This window comes from Varroa jacobsoni, unplaced genomic scaffold (assembly GCF_002532875.2).
Source record: "Varroa jacobsoni isolate VJ856 unplaced genomic scaffold, vjacob_1.0 contig00429, whole genome shotgun sequence".
Lineage (NCBI taxonomy): Eukaryota > Metazoa > Arthropoda > Arachnida > Mesostigmata > Varroidae > Varroa > Varroa jacobsoni.
The window spans coordinates 122,575-143,742 of record NW_019214464.1 but is presented as its reverse complement, the minus strand read 5'-3'; the positions used below and the strand labels follow the sequence as shown (position 1 = coordinate 143,742).

At 42.3% G+C, this 21,168-nt stretch overlaps 2 protein-coding genes across 4 annotated transcripts in view; one reads left to right on the top strand and one right to left on the bottom strand.

Moving 5' to 3' along the window:
• Nucleotides 1-527: 527 nt before the first annotated feature.
• LOC111271213 (immunomodulatory peroxidase) lies at nt 528-14,370 on the bottom strand. Of its 3 annotated transcripts, none has more exons than XM_022851875.2 (10): nt 14,117-14,370; nt 11,041-11,201; nt 5,375-5,510; nt 4,114-4,589; nt 3,561-3,835; nt 3,101-3,392; nt 2,284-2,503; nt 1,599-1,803; nt 1,123-1,469; nt 528-872 (listed from the first exon to the last, which is right to left on the bottom strand). In XM_022851875.2, the coding sequence occupies exons 1-10, from the start codon at nt 14,131-14,133 to the stop codon at nt 806-808; spliced, it is 2,196 nt and encodes a 731-aa protein (XP_022707610.1). In that variant the 5' UTR covers nt 14,134-14,370; the 3' UTR covers nt 528-805. The 3 variants fall into 3 exon arrangements, with proteins under 3 accessions (XP_022707610.1, XP_022707612.1, XP_022707611.1); XM_022851877.2 differs by having other exon boundaries at nt 4,114-4,562; XM_022851876.1 differs by lacking the exon at nt 14,117-14,370 and adding an exon at nt 13,728-13,747.
• A 134-nt stretch (nt 14,371-14,504) lies between these two features.
• Nucleotides 14,505-21,168, top strand: part of LOC111271215 (uncharacterized) — a 39,210-nt gene continuing 32,546 nt past the window's right edge. The window contains exons 1-2 of the transcript XR_002686748.2: nt 14,505-15,111; nt 18,870-19,007. The gene's annotated coding sequence lies outside the window, so the exon portion shown is untranslated. The remainder of the gene's footprint in view (nt 15,112-18,869; nt 19,008-21,168) is intronic.

The window sequence follows — 21,168 nt, the reverse complement described above, 5'->3', positions numbered from 1 at the left end:
TAGCGATCGTACGTTACAGGTTTGATACTTATTTAACATAGCTATCTTCTATTCGCGCGAGAGCTGTTGCATGTACCGATATTGGTCAAAGCTGAACGATACGTTGGGTACAGATACCATCAAAGGACTCCGAAACCCTAGCTTCGCAGTTATAGACCGCCAGTAAAAAAATCAGTAGTCAAACTTGTGTCAAAAAAAGTTTTATTTGTTTATATTTTCGACCAAATCTTATTTGAGCTTGGTTTGCAGTTCTTCCTTAATAACCGATGAGATATGTGCTCTCCAGCTGTATTCATTCAACGTATAGTCGCGCGTATGTCCGCATACGGCAATATCTAATGCCTAGTGTTCATTTACCCTTTACATTGTTAGTTAGAAACACGAACCGCGTGTCCCGTGATACTTAACAACAACAACAACAAAACACATTATACCAAACACACATATGAATAAACAGAGATATACAAGCAAACAGTATACTTGTAACAACACTATCTACAGTATAAATATGAAGGAATAGGGCAATATGCTGACTCAGTCTGTCTAGTTTATTATTCAGGTCATCCTGATTATTGTCACTAGTCATGCTGTATCCTATCTGATTTTTGAGGGTAAACTTATAATATAAAAAAGAACTTCTCATATGTTACCGTAAAGGCGATGTGTTACACAGTTGCTCACCAGAAATAGGTAAAAAGACCCTGAAGGATGAAGGCAAAGCAGGATGCTGTTCTGTCACCCATTATTTTTTTTTTATTTATATATGAATCAATTGGCGCTATGACTAGAATATCGATCAGGGTGGTTACTGCTCAGCCCAGGCACGAATGTTACTTCTATCAATCTCGGTACACGCCGTCGTCGGATTGTTCCTGCGATCAATGAATACATAACAATATCGTAATGAACTATTTGTCGTATTGGTCGTGGGTCTGAGTCATTACCATTAAATATAATATATGCTATTAAATTTCCGACTGCGTCCACGATGATTCGAACGCACTCGGAAGCTTAAACGTTATAGCCCACATCGTAATTATTAATTAAACTCCAATACTAGTGAAAGGTTAGATTAGCGATAATATAAAGACTGCTACTCCAGACGGTTTCTGCTCTACTTACAACGATTCATGGCGAAATACGTTGGGCGGCAACTCTTGGATGCCGTCCGAGTTGTCACAGATAATCTTAGCCAACGAGATCTTGCGAATCTCCTGAAGCTGTTGAGGCGTAAATGATCCAGCCTGGTTACCGTGTTCGTAATAGAATCTGTCGCCAAATTTAGCTCGCATGAACTGATTCGCTTGAATACAGGCGAAGGTCGGACCGAGGACACCGCCTTCGACCGAAAACTCGGATACACCAGCAGGAAAAAGGTCGACATCTTCGACACGTGCGTACGCTTGCGAGATTTGTTGGACCGCATCTTGTGGCATCAGATACAGCAAGTCATGCCATGTACGAATTTCCTGTAGGTAAAGATGTCCATTGGGTTAACGTTACGATTAACTAGCCAGAGTAAGCTGCGTAGTTTTAAAATTATACATACTGTCCCATGCATCGGCCGCCGTATTGCGAATTAAGTTCAAGTTACAAACCCTGCCGGTGCAGTAGCGTACATAATCGACGTATGGCCGAATGCCGTGGTCGCGGCCTCGTTGAATATTCATTGCAATAAGGTCAAGACCGTAAGAATCATTTCGTAGCCGATACAAATGGTTCGTGACATCGTCGGTGACGAAACGATCGAACTGCTGTCCTGGCTGTCGGAACAATCCTCGGAGCACAGGATCAAGTTGACCCCTGACACACCAATGGGTATGAAAAAGGTCATCGTTACTTTGTAAACTGTATAATTGTCCGTTCTCGCCAATGTTCGCAGCATACATATGATAATACAGCCGTAGCCGACAAGAATATTTGATGATTTCAATATTTCAATCAAACACGCTACTTCTTCTTTAGTGTGGGGAAACAAATATACATAGATAGAAATATTCTCTTCTCACTATTATCCTGCCTATTACTATAGTTAATAGAAATATCACCTTCTATTCTCAATAGGTAATAATATTATTATAAATGCGTATTATACTTCTTGTGTTAAATATGGCACGTATTTTTTTCTGTTCAAAAGCAAATACTGAGACGCTTGGAATCTAGGCATATTTTTACAATAAAATTTCTGCTCCGACTTTTTGGAGACACCTTCTTCTGTCTGTACTAACTCTGTCCAGTCTGTATGTAAGAACAAAGGGAGCTCGTCGTTTCACCCATACGTACTCGTAGAACGGGAAAGGGAAGAAAAAGAAGTCCTGAAGCTGAATGGCTCCGACGCGTCCCTGGTTGTTTATCAGGTGGAAGGTACCGTCAATAAGGCTGTGACCGAAGCGGAAGGCGGCCGCAGCAAATTCGTTGATAATCGTAGCGTCGACGGTAGGGTCGTAGTTCGTGTAACCCTGTGACTGAGTCTGGATATTGAATGATCGAAGGAACTGAGGTCCTATCGGAGAAAAAGCTAGACTTTGTCAATTTACATCCTATACGACGTATTTTATTGGCTAGTGCGTTGTCATTTAACCTAATATTACATGTAGCTGTCCTGATACATCTTACTACATCTTACAATACATCTTAATTTCACTAAGCCTAATTTTTCAGACTCGAAAACTGACATCAAATACCCACTTGCAGTTTGTTCTATGTTTTAAGATGATTTATGAGAAAAAAGTTTAAGCTAAACTATCAAGTGAACATAAACAAGCAAATAAAAGCTATTTTTCTGTCTTATATATATATATATATATATATATTTATATTATCCAGAAAGAGTCCTACAAACTATGACAAACGGTTAAGACACGTCAACTGCAAAAAAAATCGGCGTTTAAAACGTGGTTTACCCGATCTGTCAAGCTTGGCGATAACAATGGCGACATTGAACATCGATTTTAAAAAGTCTCTTCCTGATCAGTATACTGGGCTTAAACGAGCGATTATCAAAACCGCCTATAGATACGTCTATACTGTACTGTAATTGTAAATAAGCTTACAATCCTGATGTTCTGTTCGGTTAATAGACAGCTTGTAGCACACTTACCCAGCACGATGGGTAGCCATTCGTGATAGACAATATGTTGCCATTGGGCAGTAATAATCCTTCGAGCTTCCTGGAATAGACGCTCGTCGTCCCAATGTGGATTCACTTCGTTAAGTTTCTGGGCGACGAGATTGTGCTGGCGTAGCCAAATGAGGTGCAGTGCCGTAAGGCCGGGTTGCTCATTGACTCTCTCGTCCCCGGCTCGGAAGCAGAACTGTCCTGCCGATGGAATCGAACAACGGTCGTCATCGGGATGAAACGAGCGCGGCAGCATTTGACGGTTATTGACAACCTGTGACAATGGTGACGACAGCATTTGTAAATTAGTATTTAATCCTCGGTTCTGCAGGCCACATCTACGCTCGGCGAACGGTGTGCAAATTGTGCACACCTATCATATCACAGTACACATATCTAGTAACCTTTATTAGATACAGTGTAATGTCATAGCTAGTCTCACCTGGTATTTAAGGAGGCCTTTGACCTTAGCACGGAGGCGATTATTGTCGTCATCCGAACTACCGTAAATTTGGGAAGCATCAATGTATGACGTAAGAGCATCCTGCTGTTCACGATGGCCAAGTTTACAGGTAGAACAGGGTGCACTACGAGGCATATTGTTACACGTTCGACCGGTGGCGCCGAAGAATGCATCGTTCTGGGGAATCTCGAACGAGAAGCACTCCTCTCCATTACGACGGTCTTCGCTGCAGCAGTCGATCGGGTTGTTGGGATCTGGGAAGATGCGTCGAACCAAACAAATAGGAGCAGAAGCTGAGAATCAACGCGATTGTATTAATGGAATATAAACATGTACTCTAGTACTCATGGCAGTTATGAACCTATGTCTTTTCAGGAAACATTTAAGTCATTTTTTAAATATTTGGTGAGTTAAATACTTGTGTGAAGACGTGACGTAAGAAACAAGCTTAGGAGTGAACGAGTCAACCAACTGTGGGTAAATAAATACAGCATGTATAACAAAAACAAAATAGATGATAAATCCGACGTACTTCCGAGGTTGATAATCTCTCCCGGATCTTCTTCCATTGGCGCGAGCGCTGTGTCATGATCGATGAACTGTCCAACCTGCATCAACATGTGCGTATAGCCGGGCGATGATACATTACGCTGCATATTAACGAGCCGTGATATGACACGAGCATTTGGCAGACGTGAATTATACCGTCCACCGCGAGGCTCATCGATGCCATTCTCATAAGCCGGCGGTAAAAGTCGTGTCATGCAGAAGTTAGAACGACCCCAGTGGGGATTTCGCAGGTTATTACATCGGCCATCGCCAGTTCGCCACGGGAGGCGGGGATTGCACTGAGTACGTCGGCGCCCCCGACACCGTTGAGTAACCTGGGATAGCGCGGTGTTATCCAAGTTGATGGCGTTGAATTGTATGATCTCGTCATAAGTGGCCCGTTGTGCCACGGCGGCGCTTAAAGGCGCGTCCCTGATCACAATGCCGTGTTTACTAGTACTTCAGGATTAACGATGACGATTGGAGACGCAGGACAAAAAAATAGATAGACGGACCGGAAGAACCCGAAGCAAGCGATAGGATATGCCACCAACAATTATCATTAAGATAGGACCCGGAAAATGAAGCTAAGCATGCATGTAATATGTGGACTATTGAAGAAAATATATTTTTCAGTCTAGCAAATAATCTCAGATCGAATTCAGTATCGCTGAAACCTTATGAAATTTTGTAAGTACCAGCTGATTCCGTCACAAATAGGGTGTTTAAAAATTTCTGACATCTCTATCCAGATAAAACATATCCCTATATAAATCGTTCACGGGAAGCACACGAAGCACTGTGTCTGAGTAGAGACACTGAAATGATCTCTGATTGCATTATACTTACCACTTAAATGGTTGGTCTTTTTACACGGAAGTGATGAAAAAAGATAGAAGACAACGAAGAAGCGAAACATTGAAGGGTGAAACGTTCAGATGAACAAATATTGGTTTAAAAAACGTACAAGCCGATTTTATTGGTTTAGTTATTGTCAGTAGTTAAAGTAGTTAAGTTACGTAGTTACTCCTATTGCTCCACGTGTCGTGGCCATCGAATACTGGGGTGCGGGTGGAGTTCATATCATGCGAACGATGGTTAACGATTAACAGAGCAACGCATAGTAGCAAAACGAAACACCTACAACTTTTTCTTATGATCTTTATGACGTCTCAGTCAGATCTTCCACCTCGGCAGGGGTGGCATTACGCGTGTTTTCAATGATCAATCTAAAATCATCTCACCGAAAGGCAAGTGCTTTTGTTGCCTCTTCGAAGATACGGGCATTATCCGCAATTTCTCTAGACTGGCGCGTCGATGGGCGAGATTGAAAGTGCTGACCGTTGGCAAAGGGGCATTTCAGAGACGTCGCAAGGCACTCTGGAAATTTGGGCATAATTGTTAATTAAGCAGTTGTTCTGCAGGTTCATGATCTGCAGGCGTACTGATTTGGCTTGTAAATTTTGTCTGACATGATAACGTTTGGAACTCTATTCAAGTTCTATTTACAAACACAACATTTCGTAGCAATGGTTCTGGTTTAGCTCGGTGTTCATACCGGGAAAAGTCGACCGTCCATTGGTATTCTAAGATTATAATTTGTTATATATAATAAAGAACATAAGGCAATGATCGTTTACCCTCATTTGTGGAATATCGTACCCACTCAACTAAGTTACTACCGAATCTTCTCGAAACTACCTATGTTATAGTTAGCTTGGCTTAATCTAACTCTGCAGTTATTCTATAGAGAAATTCATAGTGAGTTGAATTTATCGAATAGCGACAATGGATATAAGTAGCGATTCCGCTAATAATTGTTCCATCACCCTACCTACTACCCAGTATCAAAATGGTGAACACGTATCGTTTCTACCTAAAACCGTGAATCTACTATCTTCTCATATTGTTTACTAATCTACCGGTAAAAATATTCGAATGTTTATCGCCGTCAAAATATTTTTTTTTGATTTCGTTTTAATATTTTATTTTCAAAATATAATTTATGCTGTGCTGTGGTGTTTTCTAAAATAAAAAGCATTCAACATGTGCTTCTACAAGGGCCGAAGTTTTAATACGCACCGCCGGAATTTCGTTACATTCAAAGTTCAACTTTATCAGGCCAAATTTGAACTTGCCATCGTTTCGAAACATCGTGCGCCCGTTGAAAGCCCAAATAGTTCCATTGGAGAACCGTCTAACGTTAGCATATTTCAGTGTTCTAACGACATTTCTATTCGTATAAATGATTACACCAAGGGCAAAATACAAAATGCTGGACATGCTGCTTTTTTTTTTGAAACCGTATGGAGGTGTTATTGATCTAAAAGACCTTCAACGCTTAGAACGTATCCAATTTGAAAGCTTTGCTATAATAACCTACTGTATCGTGTATTTTTTTCCTGTTGTATCTTTTCCGGATAAAGATAATTCAAGCATTACGTAAACGGAAATATCACTGTGTCTCGGTCGGTAGCCACGTTGGGCCATAATATCACCTATACCAGACTGAATTGATCTGAATCTAACAAAACAACAGTATTAAAGTATATTATAATAAACAGGGGAATGAATTGAGGCCAAAGTAGGTCGCATACGGTGGACAAGCGTCTCCATCTGTTGCCCATTGCCGACACGTTCGACTACCACGAACCAAAGAGTCTGAGCGCGAGGTCGCACCTCTGATCACTGCACAGTTATTTACCTGGCTGGTGACGATCTGAATAGACACAATTAAAGAAGCCCCTGTCTTTATAATATGAAGAAGTTCAGCTAAACAGAGGACGTCACTAAAGTTGGCACTATACTACACACCTGTAAATTTCACATAGAAATCACTCTAATATTTGAAATTTTGGCTATATCGTTTGAGTCCGAGCAAGACTCCGAAAATAATTTATCTAATTAAACGCGTATTGCAAGTCAATCGGTTATTCGAAATCGGCAGTTTTTTATTTTTCTCATTTTTAAATTTAATCTTTTTTTTTTTTTTAGCAGCTCAGCTTAGCTTGACGATGGACGATGAACGAGATGATTAATGGAAAATTTTTTTCTATTATTCTATGTGTTGGCAAGATAAGACATCTTTGTATGTTTAATTAAAACTTATTGCTTCTGGAACCTATGTTTTATAGAGAATTGTATCTGATTACACGAAACGCGTTGGAATAGAAAAACAATTGTACCTGTAGGGTTTTTTTTTATGAATGTCTATATTGATAGGGCGTCGTTAAAAAGTATTACGTCCTATCTGCACTCAGACATAATTGAGGGCATTACGTAAAATTTGCCCTATGAATCGCAAGTAGTGTAAGGCAATGAGAAATGATTGAATCCAAGTTTGAAATTTGTCCGAGGCATAACCAAGTCCACATAATGCGCTATTCGTAGGTTGTAGCATAGAAGGTCCTTGCTAACTGTTCCATATTGTAACTTAAATTACAATAATAGCTGAACAAGTCACCATCGTCATCATTTCATAGTATGGGTGGAATAAAGTAAGTTATTTCGGTAAAACCAATACTATTAGTACGTACTAGTTGCTACAATATCTGAAATATACCGTTTGTGGATAAGATCACTGATCGTGCGATTGCTACGTTCATTCTCCCCATGAAGACGTGTACTTATAGTATAGCCGTACAGTATTGGCCGATTGGTGCGCTTTTGCTCCAAATTCATCAATCGTCCTGTTTTCACTGATTTTATCTTATCGCTAGTCTCTATGGGGGACTAGATGAAAGAAACAATGCAACCGTAAGTTATAGGCCGGTCTACACTCCGATTATTACGAGTAAAACGCGTAACGTTCTGGAAAATAATCGGACTCTTCGGAACAGCCCGCAGAAGGAAGCTACTCCGATGACAACGGAGCTTAGCACATCCGCCCGAGCAAGGCAAAGCCGTCAACATCACCGTAGGCAGCGGCAACGATGCAGCCTCCCCCTGTCGTCGCTGACAATGCGTGGCGTTGTCAATGGGCTGCTCTGTGACGTCGCTTACAATGTCTGGGAGTAGCGAACCACTGCACTGGCGTATAGAGAAGGGTAATGCAAAGTTACACAGAGTTCTATACCGAGTGCGAAACGACGAGATAGAGGCTGTTCAGAATGGTGAAGCTAAGCAACTCTAGCATACATTTTCGGCCGGTATCTATCTATCTATCTATCTATCTTTGTAGAAGAAGGGAAATTGTCTCAAGAAGCAAAGAAGGATTAAGAGGGAAAGATGTCGTCGTCGTCGACGATGAAAGTAGTCTAAAAAATACGTGAGCTTGCTACTGTCGCTGGTGCTGCGCTGCCTTCTTCTGTGCAACTACCCTAAGCGATGAGAGCAGCATTTCACTGCAAGCGCTCATCAACAGTCACTCACTGTCGACTGCTAAAGAAACAACGAGAAGTGAAAAGCGGAATTGTGAGACGGCAGTTGTCAGGCGATTCTCGGGCGAAGAGTGATGATCATGAAGAAGGTCCTTGCCCTCGGTTGTACTTTCGCGGCTATGGACGGGGTAAGACCGAGCAAAAAACGTCATATTTGAGATATATGATCTGGCCTCCTTCTGAATCTGCCTCTCTCAGCGACGACCTGCCACCCTGGCCAGTTCCTGCTGTCCTTCTAGTAGCAGTTGGCCCACGCTCAGCAATGTAGCCAGTCCGTTATGGACGTCGGTTGCTTTGCGACCACAACTGCCTTGACGTCTCGACCCTCGACTCAAAGTAGTCAATCTGTATAAGACATCCGAGTCTGTATATACGAATCTTACCCTGTGTGTATGTGTGACTCTTTTCCGTTCCCAAAGACACATCTCTGGGCGGCGAAAGAAAGCAAAAGTTGAAAGCCACAACTCGCTTCGATGCCAACCCCACGCTACTGCTGGTGCTAGGAGCGATGGCGTTGGGAGCGGCTGCGGCAGCAGAGGTTTCCTGTTATGACCAAGGCAGTTTCCACTGCCTTACCGCTAGCTGCCATCGCCGCCGCTTCTGCAAATGCCGTCCTCCACTACTCGCTGCATTGCTGTCTCTCACGTCCTCCCCACTACTTGGGAGACGGATGGGACTCCTGCGGCGCGTCTGGCTAGCGGCCAAGTCGCCAACGAGAACCTTCGCTTCGCGCACCCGTCGTCGCCATCGCTGTCGTGTCTGCGAAGTCCCTGATGAGAGTTAGCAAGACGGCCCGCCCTACAGACCTGTCGCCCAACGGGAAACCGGCTTGCTGCTGTCGGGTTTCCTCACGCTCTTCAACATCATCCCTGCTGCGACTCACTGGCGGAGTCGTTGTCGTTGTTGCTGCTACTGTCAGATAACAACGGCAGCAGCAGCATCTACGCTCGCTACTCTGTCGACTTACGCTCTGCACCACGAACTCTGTTTTGGACTGTAATGTTGAGAAACCGGCCGACCAGCCGCCCGCTCTCCCATCCTGGCCTTCGGCTTGACTAGGAAGAAAAAGAGGAACATGCAAGTAAAAGAACTGGGAAGACAAAGTTCGCTATGAACCAGTGCACAATTGCCTGCCCTGTCTACCGCCACCCTATTCCCTCTGTTTCATACTAACAGAATCATCTTCAATTGCTGCCTGCAGATTCGGCTGTTCCACTCACTGGCAGACCGAAGCAGTAGCTAAAAATGCAAGGGCGGCAAGGAGACGCAGCAACGACTCGTAAATCGTGCAGACAACAGCATTACAGACTGCCTGTACAGACAGGAGCTGTGGGGAGCCAAACCGGTGCCCACTTCGAGAACGGCAGTGGTCAAAAGCCCATGGCTGGCAGTTGCAACAGCAGCAGCAGCAGCAGCAGTAGTAACGGGCAACCTCTACAGAGTCAACTTTTGTGTGGAGGAGAAAGAGATCACTTTGGTAGATAGTTGCTTACCGCTGGCGAAGATAACAAGCAGCGAAACGACCCCTCGTCAACGATCTGCAACATACTCTTGCGACCCTTTAGCTGGAGCACGATAAGGACGGGACCGACTTTGGATTTGAGGTCACTTACTACTACACGCAGCTTTCCGTAAGCTTTCCCTACGCTTACCTATTTATCTACCTAGTGATGGATAAAAGAAGAGAATCAACAACGATGGTTCTTATGCGCTGTATAGAAGGGGGGCAAGCAAACACACAAACGAGCTTCATGGCCAAGGAGCGTGCGAAAGGTGTCAGACCGTTAAATGTTTACTGCGTTCGAATTGGGCAGCTATCTGATTTCTATCAAAACTATAGTCCGAGCGCATACAACCTACGCACGAGATAGTAGTCGATGTGACTAGCGTGCCGATCGGGCTCCGAGTGCAGAATGAGATAACATGCAAAGCTTCGTCCGTACGCAGACCTGATTATAATTACTATAGGAGCATAGTTAGTGCCAACTCTTTCAGTAGGAGTAATGCAACTTCAGCATCGGGTCCACGGCGATATTAGACCTTTTAGAATTGTCAATGCTGCGTCGGCTGGTTAAAGTGAGGCCAAAGCAGCCTTCATTTTGACGATAGGAAACTTACAACCGCAGACAATAGAAGTGTTTCTACTGTGAGGCGAACGTACAAAAGTAGACGTGAACACAATGATTTAGGGGCAACTAAGATACCTATAATGTAATAATCCCTTAGTACGTTCTCTCTCCAATATTTGAGCCACAGTTTCGGGACTATCTGACAAAGATATGAAAACAATTAACGAGCCTGAAGCCATTTGCTAATATTTACTCTAGTTTTTTTTCGAAACGATTTCGGTAAACGGATATGAACTCAGATCTTTGTCATATGTAAACTTGTTTTTCTTGGATATGGTCATACGTTACGGAATACGCGTACTCTTATATTTCGGCAGCGTCATCGACCAGTATTGGTAGAGGTGCCCCACTCTATGAGAGGGGGGGGGGGGGGGCAATTTTGAATGTAAAGAGAACACTTACTTCCGATACTTCGAGCGGCGAAGCCCCTGACCTCTTCCTTCCTTTTGTTAATTTTCTCTATAGCCGAATTGAAGGCGGCATCGATTATATTTGTGTCGAACTCGGCCCACGTTGAGAGGACTGCTCCTCCTAGTATGAAGGCCGCAAACACAAGAGATTTCCTGTTCAAGTGAAATGACAAAAACAAAAAACAAGCACAAAATCAAGTGAGCATTGTTGCCAACAGCTAAGTCGAAAAGAAAAAATACTAACGATGAAAATGCAGAAGACAAATAGGATCTAGCAAATATCATAGATAGGGTACGCAGAAATGATTCTCGGTCTTTTCGCCCTTTGCTTACTGCACACTAGTATTATCAGAAAAAAATTGCGGGTTATAGTTTTCCTGTCGGAGTTGGATAACAGTAAGAGCGGATTAGTTATTGAGGATAACGCTATATTGATCGCATATGCATAGAAACCTTATTATAATTTTCACAGGGAATTACTGCTTCGGTACTGGATAGCGAGCTCGCTCCGCCATTGTATAGGGCGACAAGTATTGAGTCTGATCAGGCTCGATTCGACCTAGACAGATGTAAATTGTTTGCTCCGGCAACAGTGAAACTGTGGTATCCGCTGATTCTCAGTGATTGCTGTACTTTGTATTACACAACACGGTCGCTAAGATAGTTCTGTGATTGCCCAGTCACTGTGGACTTTGAGTGATCTTGAGAAACGTTTCCAGTACATTGTGTCAACTGTGTAGGGGTGTTTAGTTGAGGCTCACTTTTTTTTTTAATATTACGATAAGTAATATTCTATATGACGGTTCATGTCACATAATCACGAATCAGACCCTGTGGCAGAACTACTGAATAGAAAAGTGAACAAATGATTATTCCATTTGTTATGTTGAGGAGTAATAACATATGGTAACAAAGTAAAAGCCAATTCTAGCAAACTGATGTGTCATCAGTTATGGCACACAGTTGTGATCACAATTATTCTGTGTATAAGTTACGGAAGAAAAACACTATATATATATATATATAAAGATAACATAAAACCGACCGTATGTGTATATATATACGGTCAGTTCTTTATTATCTTATTTAGCAGAAGGCGGCAGATTTGCTCAATGCTGCGAGACATTTGCGAGCATTTGACGTAGCTATTTGCGTCGACTGTTGACCGTATGTATTTCCCGGGTGTGAAAGCGACATGTATAAAAAGTTGGAGACGGAACTTATTGGCTTGCGCCCGTGTTCGTTCGTCTCTTCAGACTGGTTGAAAGTTACGTCAGTATAATATTTTCCAACGCCAATGGTAGCCAGACACCTCGTTGTCGGTAATTGTCTAGAATTCTATAGTTTTCTTCTCGGCAAAGTTTCGTCAAGCAACGAATCATCTAGCTGGCCCAACAAAGTCACTATAGGGAAGACGTGATAGCCAGGGTCAGGTAGAATATAGCTGTCGGTGTCCTGGTCTCGTTTATTTGGTACACATACCATACAGGGACTGTGCCAGGACGCACTGGATATTAACCAATGAGTTTCTTATATTACTGTGTTTTTTCTGGGGAGGTCTGCTATGACGTCCTGTTACTGCCCGACGAACATACAGCTATCCATGCTGGACCACACCACATGCACACAGATTACATTACAGTACGCTAGATAATTTCGAAAAGATGGGGAGCAGTAAACGCTAAAATCGATCTAGTTTGCGTTAGTGAAGAACGAGCTGCTTGACGTTCGAGGATCAATCAGACAGTGCACAGCAGTCAAGCTAAACGACGCTGAAAAGTACATTAGAAAACAGGGAACGCGCTCTATTTCGTATATAAGCTACGATACAATTGATATTATTTAGAGATAGAGGGCGCTGGTAGAAACACGAGTAGCGAGTAGGTAAGAAAAATCTATATGATCCTGCATAACTTCAAGGAGTTTTATGACACAATGGGCAACGGGGCGGCCCGAGTGAGAAAATTAAAATCGGTTACTGTTTTTTTTTTAGTTAATTATGTTTTTAGTTTTTTAGGTAATTAAAGATAATGTTCGAAAACGAAGTTACAAATGACAAGCAGGAATTGTATCATAGGGTACGCGTAAAATCTATGCATGGCTTATCGTCTATGTTCAAAAAAAAAAAGCCTAACAACGAATGCTTAGGCTATATTAGTTACTATGCCTAATCTTTTTCTACGATTCATAAAATTATTGAATTAACTGATAAATTATTGAACATAATGAAGATCATCGTGCTTTAAATAGGCATGGATAAATAGGAAAACTAATACAGGCAGCTTATATTGGTAAGTGGCTGGATTGGACAGTGAGCTACCGGCAAGTTTCTTGAATTCGGGCAATTTTCTACTTCTGTAACAGGAACTAATAACTTTTCACAATCACACAAATTGATGCTTCCAAGTTACATGCTGACGTGCATTGGCCCCCTGATTTGAACAGTCGTGGAAACAAGTTGCTACCGAGCTTCATCTTACTTTTATTGACAGCAGCTAGCTTAATATATGTGTATAGATACGTCAATCTGAACTAGCTGAAGATTAAGAATACTTCTAATATTATTACTAATATATTATTAAGTCTAGCACTTGAACAATAGGCTAGTTACCGGCACTTAATTTTTGTTAGAAACGTCCTTGTCACAGTACACTTGAGCCATTTTCCGGAACCACTTACCGCATACAATTTTATACACGAAAAACGCTTTCCACCTAAGATCAAATATATCAATTATTCTGCACTTTGACTAAAGTCCATATCATCCCTTCCTGCTATCTAGTTATAGCGATTTAGATATAGAGAATATATAGAAATAGAGCGTAACGGCAGCATGAATCCTCGCAGATTCCGTTGCTCGTCGGGTGACAAGGCGGGGAAGCGCAAAAATCTATTGAACACTTTCTATTGACGAATGAAAGAGACAATCGTGAGTTTCTGTTAAGGTCTCTATAGATGCAATCGATTCGGTCATCGCGTCTATCTTCTGTACTGGCACGTCTAAACAAACTAACTTTTGACGCTTTATTTTACCTGTGTGTTCGTACGACAGGGAGATGTACACTTACGCCAATGCGCGCGTCATGATGGCCGTGTCGCCAATAAACGCAATGATGACGACGACGACGACGACTCCGAACCGTGTAAATCGCTGTCTTGTACTGTCGATGGTGATGATTTTAGTTTTCCTTATACACTTGTTTCCTTTGGCATCGAAGAAACAGCAGTGGTATCCACGGTCGCGCAACTGGGCGCGTTAGTGTCTGTCACTACAGACGAATGGTTTCTACGACGTAACCACGATCCGGTAATGCAGTAGTCGTCAGTTGAAATGCGCGCGATAGAGTAGTACATCTTTTATTCTCGTCTAGAACACCATCAATCACAGGAGCAGAAAGTGATGGAGCAAAAGGCGAGGGCTCGCACATGTGGGGGCCGGGTGAGCGTAGTAGCGAGCGAGCGAGCGAGCGAGCGATCGAGTTCCAAGAAACAAGCAAGCGGTCAGCGTATCATACGAAACCGAAACTGTTACCTAAATTGGAGCTACTTTATAATATCGTATCTGGCTGCTGTTAGATACAGCCGCTGGCCGCCGCCGCCGCCGGGCAGTAAACGGCGGATACTAAGTGCTACCTTATTTTTTTGCGCGCAGGTCGTCCACGCATATACCGGACAGCAATTGCAACACTAAATTATCCAAAATGTTCGGCAGCGGGAAGGCAAGGGCAACGGGCAAAGGGATAACGGAAATCATCAGTTAATGGTGGAAGCTGTCACTAACACCGACAGTAAAACGGACTATTGCAAAGGACTGTCTTTTTTTTTGGAATACTGTTGCTTCTACTTGTACCGCGTTTGTAGTCACGTGTGAGCATCTTCTGCCTTTTCTCTGTGGAAGCAGGCCAAAATAAAGTACTTTTATCACGCCTTTATTTTATCATAAGGCAATGATTGTTTATGACTAGCGCATCGATGCTAGTTTCCGCCGAAGTTTCCGACACGGCTTTGGATGAAGCGATCCGTTTCACCGTTCGATCACGCTGCGACTATTGTCTACTTACAGGTATAAAAACTGCAAGGAAGCATTGTTAAAACTATTAACTGCAGCTATAAATTGTAGCATTTGCCCCTGCCGTCCTAATTGTATGACTAGTAGTGTGACATTGTGTTCCTGATAGGTTTGTCACATATGTTTAAAGCTTACGTTATTCATTAACTAAAATAATTCGTGTCGGCCGTGAATTTTGAACAGTTTGGTCAGAAACAGAGAGTTCTGTGACCCTTAAAGCTAACCAGGACACAATTGCGAGCAGTTATTAAATAGTGCTTGTTTGAAGACATATCACATACTGAACCTTGTTAAGGTTTGAGAAGCTGACCTTGTTCCCTAGTGTGGCGTGCGTGAAACACCGAACATCTAAGGGCATCACGGACCTCTTATAGCTCTCTCTAAAAGTGCTAAACACATTTGATTCCATTAGGGAACCTCACGGAAGACAAAATTCGGTATACTATTTAATAGGCTAGATTCTCGTTTACTATTGAAATTAACCAGGACACAGAGCTTTTTCTATTCGATATTTATTATGTTTTATAATTATCTGTGCATAGAGAGTGCTTCGGTTTCTGCCTTAGTGAGCAAGATATAACATGCACTAATTGATTCTACTGGTATAACTTAAAGGTGGATATGTTTATTTTAATTACAGTTGTCGTTTCTTATCGATATTTGGCTTATTACTACGAAAATTAGAGAAGTTACTTCGATACGACCGAAACAAGCGATGAGCACCACCAACCAGATGAATCTTGAATTGAGTTTAAAGATGCCGTTGCATTGAATTTGTCTCAACTTACCGATATTTTATGCTTGAGTGCCAATACTCTCCCTGGTCGTAATGTATACAAACTGTACCATTATTGGCCATCACGCGTCCAACGGATAACCTGTAATTAGAGTTTCATTCAGGTGTAAGACTACGCGTCGCACAAAAGCTGTTCTGTCGTGGACATTAGTAGTAAAGTGTCGCAGAATTAGAAAAGATCGTAAGTTGTAATTGAAAGTTACACGTTTGAGAAGAAAAAAAACCTGCAATATGCACAAACATATTAAGCAGCGCCGCCGTTCATGCAACGGTACCCAAAACGTGTTTGTGGCACCCTAGGTTAGGTAGGCATTCAATGTGTTGTCTAGACGCGAACGGACCTCTAAAGACGACGCTGCATCATGAACGGATTGCAGTACTCACGGAATAGAGCGAAGGAAGTAACAAAAGCTTACCTTTGATGAACACGTACCCATGCACTCCAAAGGCAATAATCGTGTCAAACCAAGTTCGATCGATCTTGGTTCGCTGTATTTTTCAAACAATTTGACATATTCAGCCTTAACCAGCCATATTCAGCATTTGTATAATTTTTTTCAACATATTTTTAATTATAAATTTATTAAAAATTAAGCTAAAGGTTAAAAAATTTAGATGATCATAATAGAGAGAATGACTCAACTCAGTAAAATAGTCGATGTGTGATAAATGTTTGTTAATATAAACACAATAGAACTACTTACTAAACGTTTTCTTCGTATTCGGTACATTGCCTTTAGCCCCGTTTGAGCGTATTGCCTGAAAGGATATCTTTTGTTAGGGTAGCACTAAAAACAGAATTACGTTATTACTGGAGGGCATAGCGGCAGGATTGTGTATACATGATATATTCAAGTGTGGAGATATTGCGCTAAAAAATACTGAAAAAGCTTTATGTGAAGAGCAGAAATACGTGAGAGGCATGTAAGGTTGCGACGTTCCCAAAGCAGACTTGATTAAATGAGCATATATTCGTTCAAGATGAGGAAATATGGAGCTTGTACAGTATCCGCCTGTCTGGGATGCTGTGTCAACGGTCGAAAATAGGGACCGCTAATTATTTTGTTGTAACGTTTAGGCGGAGATGAACAAACCGACAAAGTTGCGCACGCCTTTTAACTGCAAAAATGTATGTATTTGTCCATATATCGAATTATCGTATCGATGAGACTGTATAGCCGAAATATAATATTCTAGCTTTGGCGAGAAGCTTTAATAATATACGATCTCTTCTACAGCGCTCTTCATAGCTTATTTGTACATATTGTTAGGTCTAATAACATATCAGTACGGTAGGTTAGGTTAGGTTAGGTTAGTTACATTGTCTTAATTTAAAAATAGATATTTTCTATTTGATACGAAACGTGTGTGAATATGTATGTATATACATATTGATCATCTTGAACCAACGACTCCAGCGTTCTTAAGCGAGTACCAAATACTTTAAAGCAGCCATCTAAATCGGATTCATGTTTTACCCAGATACTTGTGTGATAATATCAGGGTAAATTAATCGAATTTCTGGTGTAAGCTGGCATACGGATTCGGTATGGCGGGGACCCAATCCATCTAACTCGCTGAGCTAATCCTACTCCCGCTAGTAGCTTCCTTAGATGCACGTCTCGCCACCTTTTGAGTCTATTCTTAGGGCAACATCACCTCGAAAGGACTTGTGCTAGATTTTTACCAGAGGTAATGAGAGATGTTACGTTGCCACTGAACAACATATAACGGCTCAGCGGTCACCTTCAGTTAGATCGGCCTGACGGATATTCTGCTGCTTACGAAACATTGTCTTTGAAGTCAACGACTCTTTTTAACACCGGCCAGCTGTGCTTGCTCCTTTGAAATGTTTAGGATCTTGAGAAGAAAAGCTAGTCGATACTGGCTTCATTAAACATCCATTGGCGATGTCGACTGTCATATGTATGCAAGCATTTTTAGCAGAAGATAAAAAGGTCATTAACCAATTACTTTCGGACCAATAAAATAGATCTTCACCTATGTAGATTTTATTTCAATTTTTCCAAAACGGAAGAGGCAATAACACTTGAAATTTGGAACCATCATTTCTTTTCCTGAATTTCTACCTAACGACATTTGGAGTCTTCTATCCGCCGCTTCCAAACAGAACTCGAGTACATGAACATATAAAAGATATAGGTAACGAAATCCTGGAGTACAGATGACCGTGGTGTCTCTTCGATATACATCAAATGTTGAGCAGCTGAGTACGACGGTATATTAACGAGGTACTACTTAACACTTTATAGTCTTATTCTACGCCAATATGCCAGGGGCAAAAAAGATCGGATAAGTAAAAAAAAAAAACAGGCGACTCGACATCAAGTTGAGTATCGAGCTCGCGCTTCACCGCGCGTTCCTCTGCCGACACAACCTTCAGTTTAATATGAGCCCATTTTTTCTGGATGAGGTAGTATAGGATTCCATTTACTATAAGTTTAAATTCGGCCATTTAGCCAACGTTATGGAAATAACCTTCACAAGCACTACATTCTAGTTAAAGCAAAATCACTTATTTCTTTTTTTCATCACGCTGGACATGAAGCAGCGGGGTTTGACCTAGCGAGGTAGACCAGTGGTTTTGGCAAAGTCAACTTGCCTTAGGTCAGCTAAATGGCAAACTGAAAATACGCTATTTAGCATTATAAACTATAGGAAAACTAGGTTATTCAAAAGCAAAAAAAGAGTGAAGCTTTTTCAGGCTCAGGTATACAGGAAATGCGCTACGACCAAAACGCTATTCTGATCGTATTTATTAATTTTTTTCTTCTCAAAATATCATTATTTAACTTTTACAGTACGTTTGGTGATTATAAGCTTGTAACTAGAATACTCTGAAGCGTACCTCGAGAGATATCTGGTTTATCATCATTCTCCACGCCTTGATATCATTATCATTTATTCGCGTGTTATTCTATAATTATTATTACAGGCAAAGAAGATCTCAAAGGACATGTCGTAGTCGGCCTATTATCATGAGATGCTTTAACTACGTTACCGATTTTCCGGAGCCTGATTCCACCAAAATTTCGCATCGTGAATGAAGTGAAATGAGCAAATAGAATTTAAAGTACGTTTCACCTGAGAAGACATAGTATTGTAACAATGAAGTTAGTTCGAGTTTCGAGTCATATCTTCTTCTTACAATCTCTAGGCTTTAACGATGTCTGAAGTTACTTAACAAACAATAATAGATATTTTTGGTTCGTTCATGACAAAAACCGTCTAATATGGGACTCAGCACAGAGCTTTTGCACATACTTCATAGCCAATGTGAAAGCATTAAAGACATATAAGCGACGATAACGGACGTCTTTCCTCTTGAATGCCTATAACGACTGCAATATGTTTGCATAAAGTATCCTTTGTACTGAGCGAAGATGATGGTGTCAGGGTGAAGATCCTCTTCCGATCCCTGACATTATTAGCGATCCCACCATATTGTTTCTCTTCTGGCTAAAATCGCCGCTAATAATATTTGTATTTAGCTGAGTTCCTCTCTTGAAAGACACCTTAATTTCATGACGACCCACGTAAGTCCTAAACTCGTAAACCATTGTCTATATAACATCCACATATATTTTTGGGTTGCCATAGTCTAAATAATAACTTGATACGATCTTATTAATGTTTGTTAAGTAGGCTTAGAAAATAGCTTGCGTTGGAGGCTTCAGTACTCAGAAAACCGAGTATCATAGTGATTTATGTTTGTTCCACAAGACATCACATAGTAGTAAGTCGACCGACGTTGCCCTCTCATTTCTAGAATCTCCTGCGTGAAATCGACTGAATTCCGCCACCAAACCCATGTGTTTTTAGCAATTCCTCTCCATCTCTCTATCTGATCGGGTGAGATACAGACGAATCAGACCCAATTAAATTACCAGTAAACTAAAGACTTCAATTCTATCGTCTCCCCTTGGCAACATTCATGAATGCTACACGTTGTTGACTTGTAGTTCGGCTACATATCATCCATTCGTATCAGCATCAACTCTTACTTATCCTGGGTGGTTCAACTTAGTTAGTTGATTTTGCTGTTCCCGGAACTCCGCCGTCCCAGTGCTCTATGAAACGCGAGGCACAACGCCTGACTGTTTCTGAGTGGGGAAGCTTTTCTCCACTCGCTTCCTATCAAAAGCAAGAGGCCTGCGTTTCTCAGCTCTTGCAACCTCCATCGAATCCGTTTGGACCTAGCAACTCGCACATAGAGCCAAGAGGAATCAGGCCAAGCGGCTCGACTTCCATCAACGACGAAGAAGGTGACTGCGATTCGACTGGCACTGCTGCGGCTGCTGCAGATCGTTTGGTTCGGTCAATAAAAAGTCCGAAAGGCGCGGTACAGTGAAGAAACTCGAGCGGCAAATCTTATTTGGCAATTATTCCACCTCCATGGATTGGGCAGAGCGATGGCGGCGAACGGCCGCGGGCAAGTGTGCCCATGATGAGCTAGGCCCCTGCAGCAAATGCTAGTGGCGGCCAGACGCAGATTTGAACGTGGGCAGGGCTGGCAGCGCAGGCTAGCAACTGGAAGAAAATCCTAGGAACAAGCGTAAGAAGCGAGAGAGTCATAGGGAGAGCAATAGGTGCAGTCGTAGTTGAACCAGTTGTGGATAGAAAGCGGACGAATTAGCCATTTTGACTCGTTTAAGGCTTCTCCAGACAGTACGGCTGCTAGCCTTGTGTCGACTAGGACAAGGACTACTATTTCTACTACGTTCGTTTAACCTCTCTGTACTTTTTCGAGTCTATAGCGAAATGCAGAACAGCTTTGAACGAGAGCTCCGTAGATGCCTGGCAGGCAAAGGCGAACAGGCCTGCAGGGGTTACGTCTGAGGGGGACTGGGTGATGGAATGAGACGACATGAAGAAACACGGCCCCCTTGTTGGGATGCGGAATGACACGAGCGTAGAAATCACAAGTCACAAATAGCGCTGCTGCAACGGCTCCTGAGATAGATCGAGATACAGCGAGCCGGAGCAAGGCAGAGAGAGACGGAACTTCCAGCAGTCACAGAGGCGCGATGGACAGGCGATTGAGGTTACACGGACGGTTGAGACTAGCAGAGGCGGTTGGGGCCAATTCAGACCCTCTACTTCCCCCTCTTAGCTTCCTTGCTTCGGCTCATGTCCCCTTTTTTCTGAGCGCCACGAACCGCCACTACCGCCATCCTTGTATTGCTTCCATGTCTTCTCGCTCAAGCCGGCTCTGAGCCGCTCGGCTTGGCTGT

Excerpts from the sequence above, each read along its gene's own strand:
- LOC111271213 (XM_022851875.2), bottom strand. Across the intron at positions 5,511-11,040 it reads CGCCGCTCGAAGTATCGGAA|AGTGCCTTGCGACGTCTCTG; the intron begins GTAAGTGTTCTC and ends CCAAATTTCCAG. Across the intron at positions 3,836-4,113 it reads AGAGATTATCAACCTCGGAA|ATCCCAACAACCCGATCGAC; the intron begins GTACGTCGGATT and ends GCATCTTCCCAG.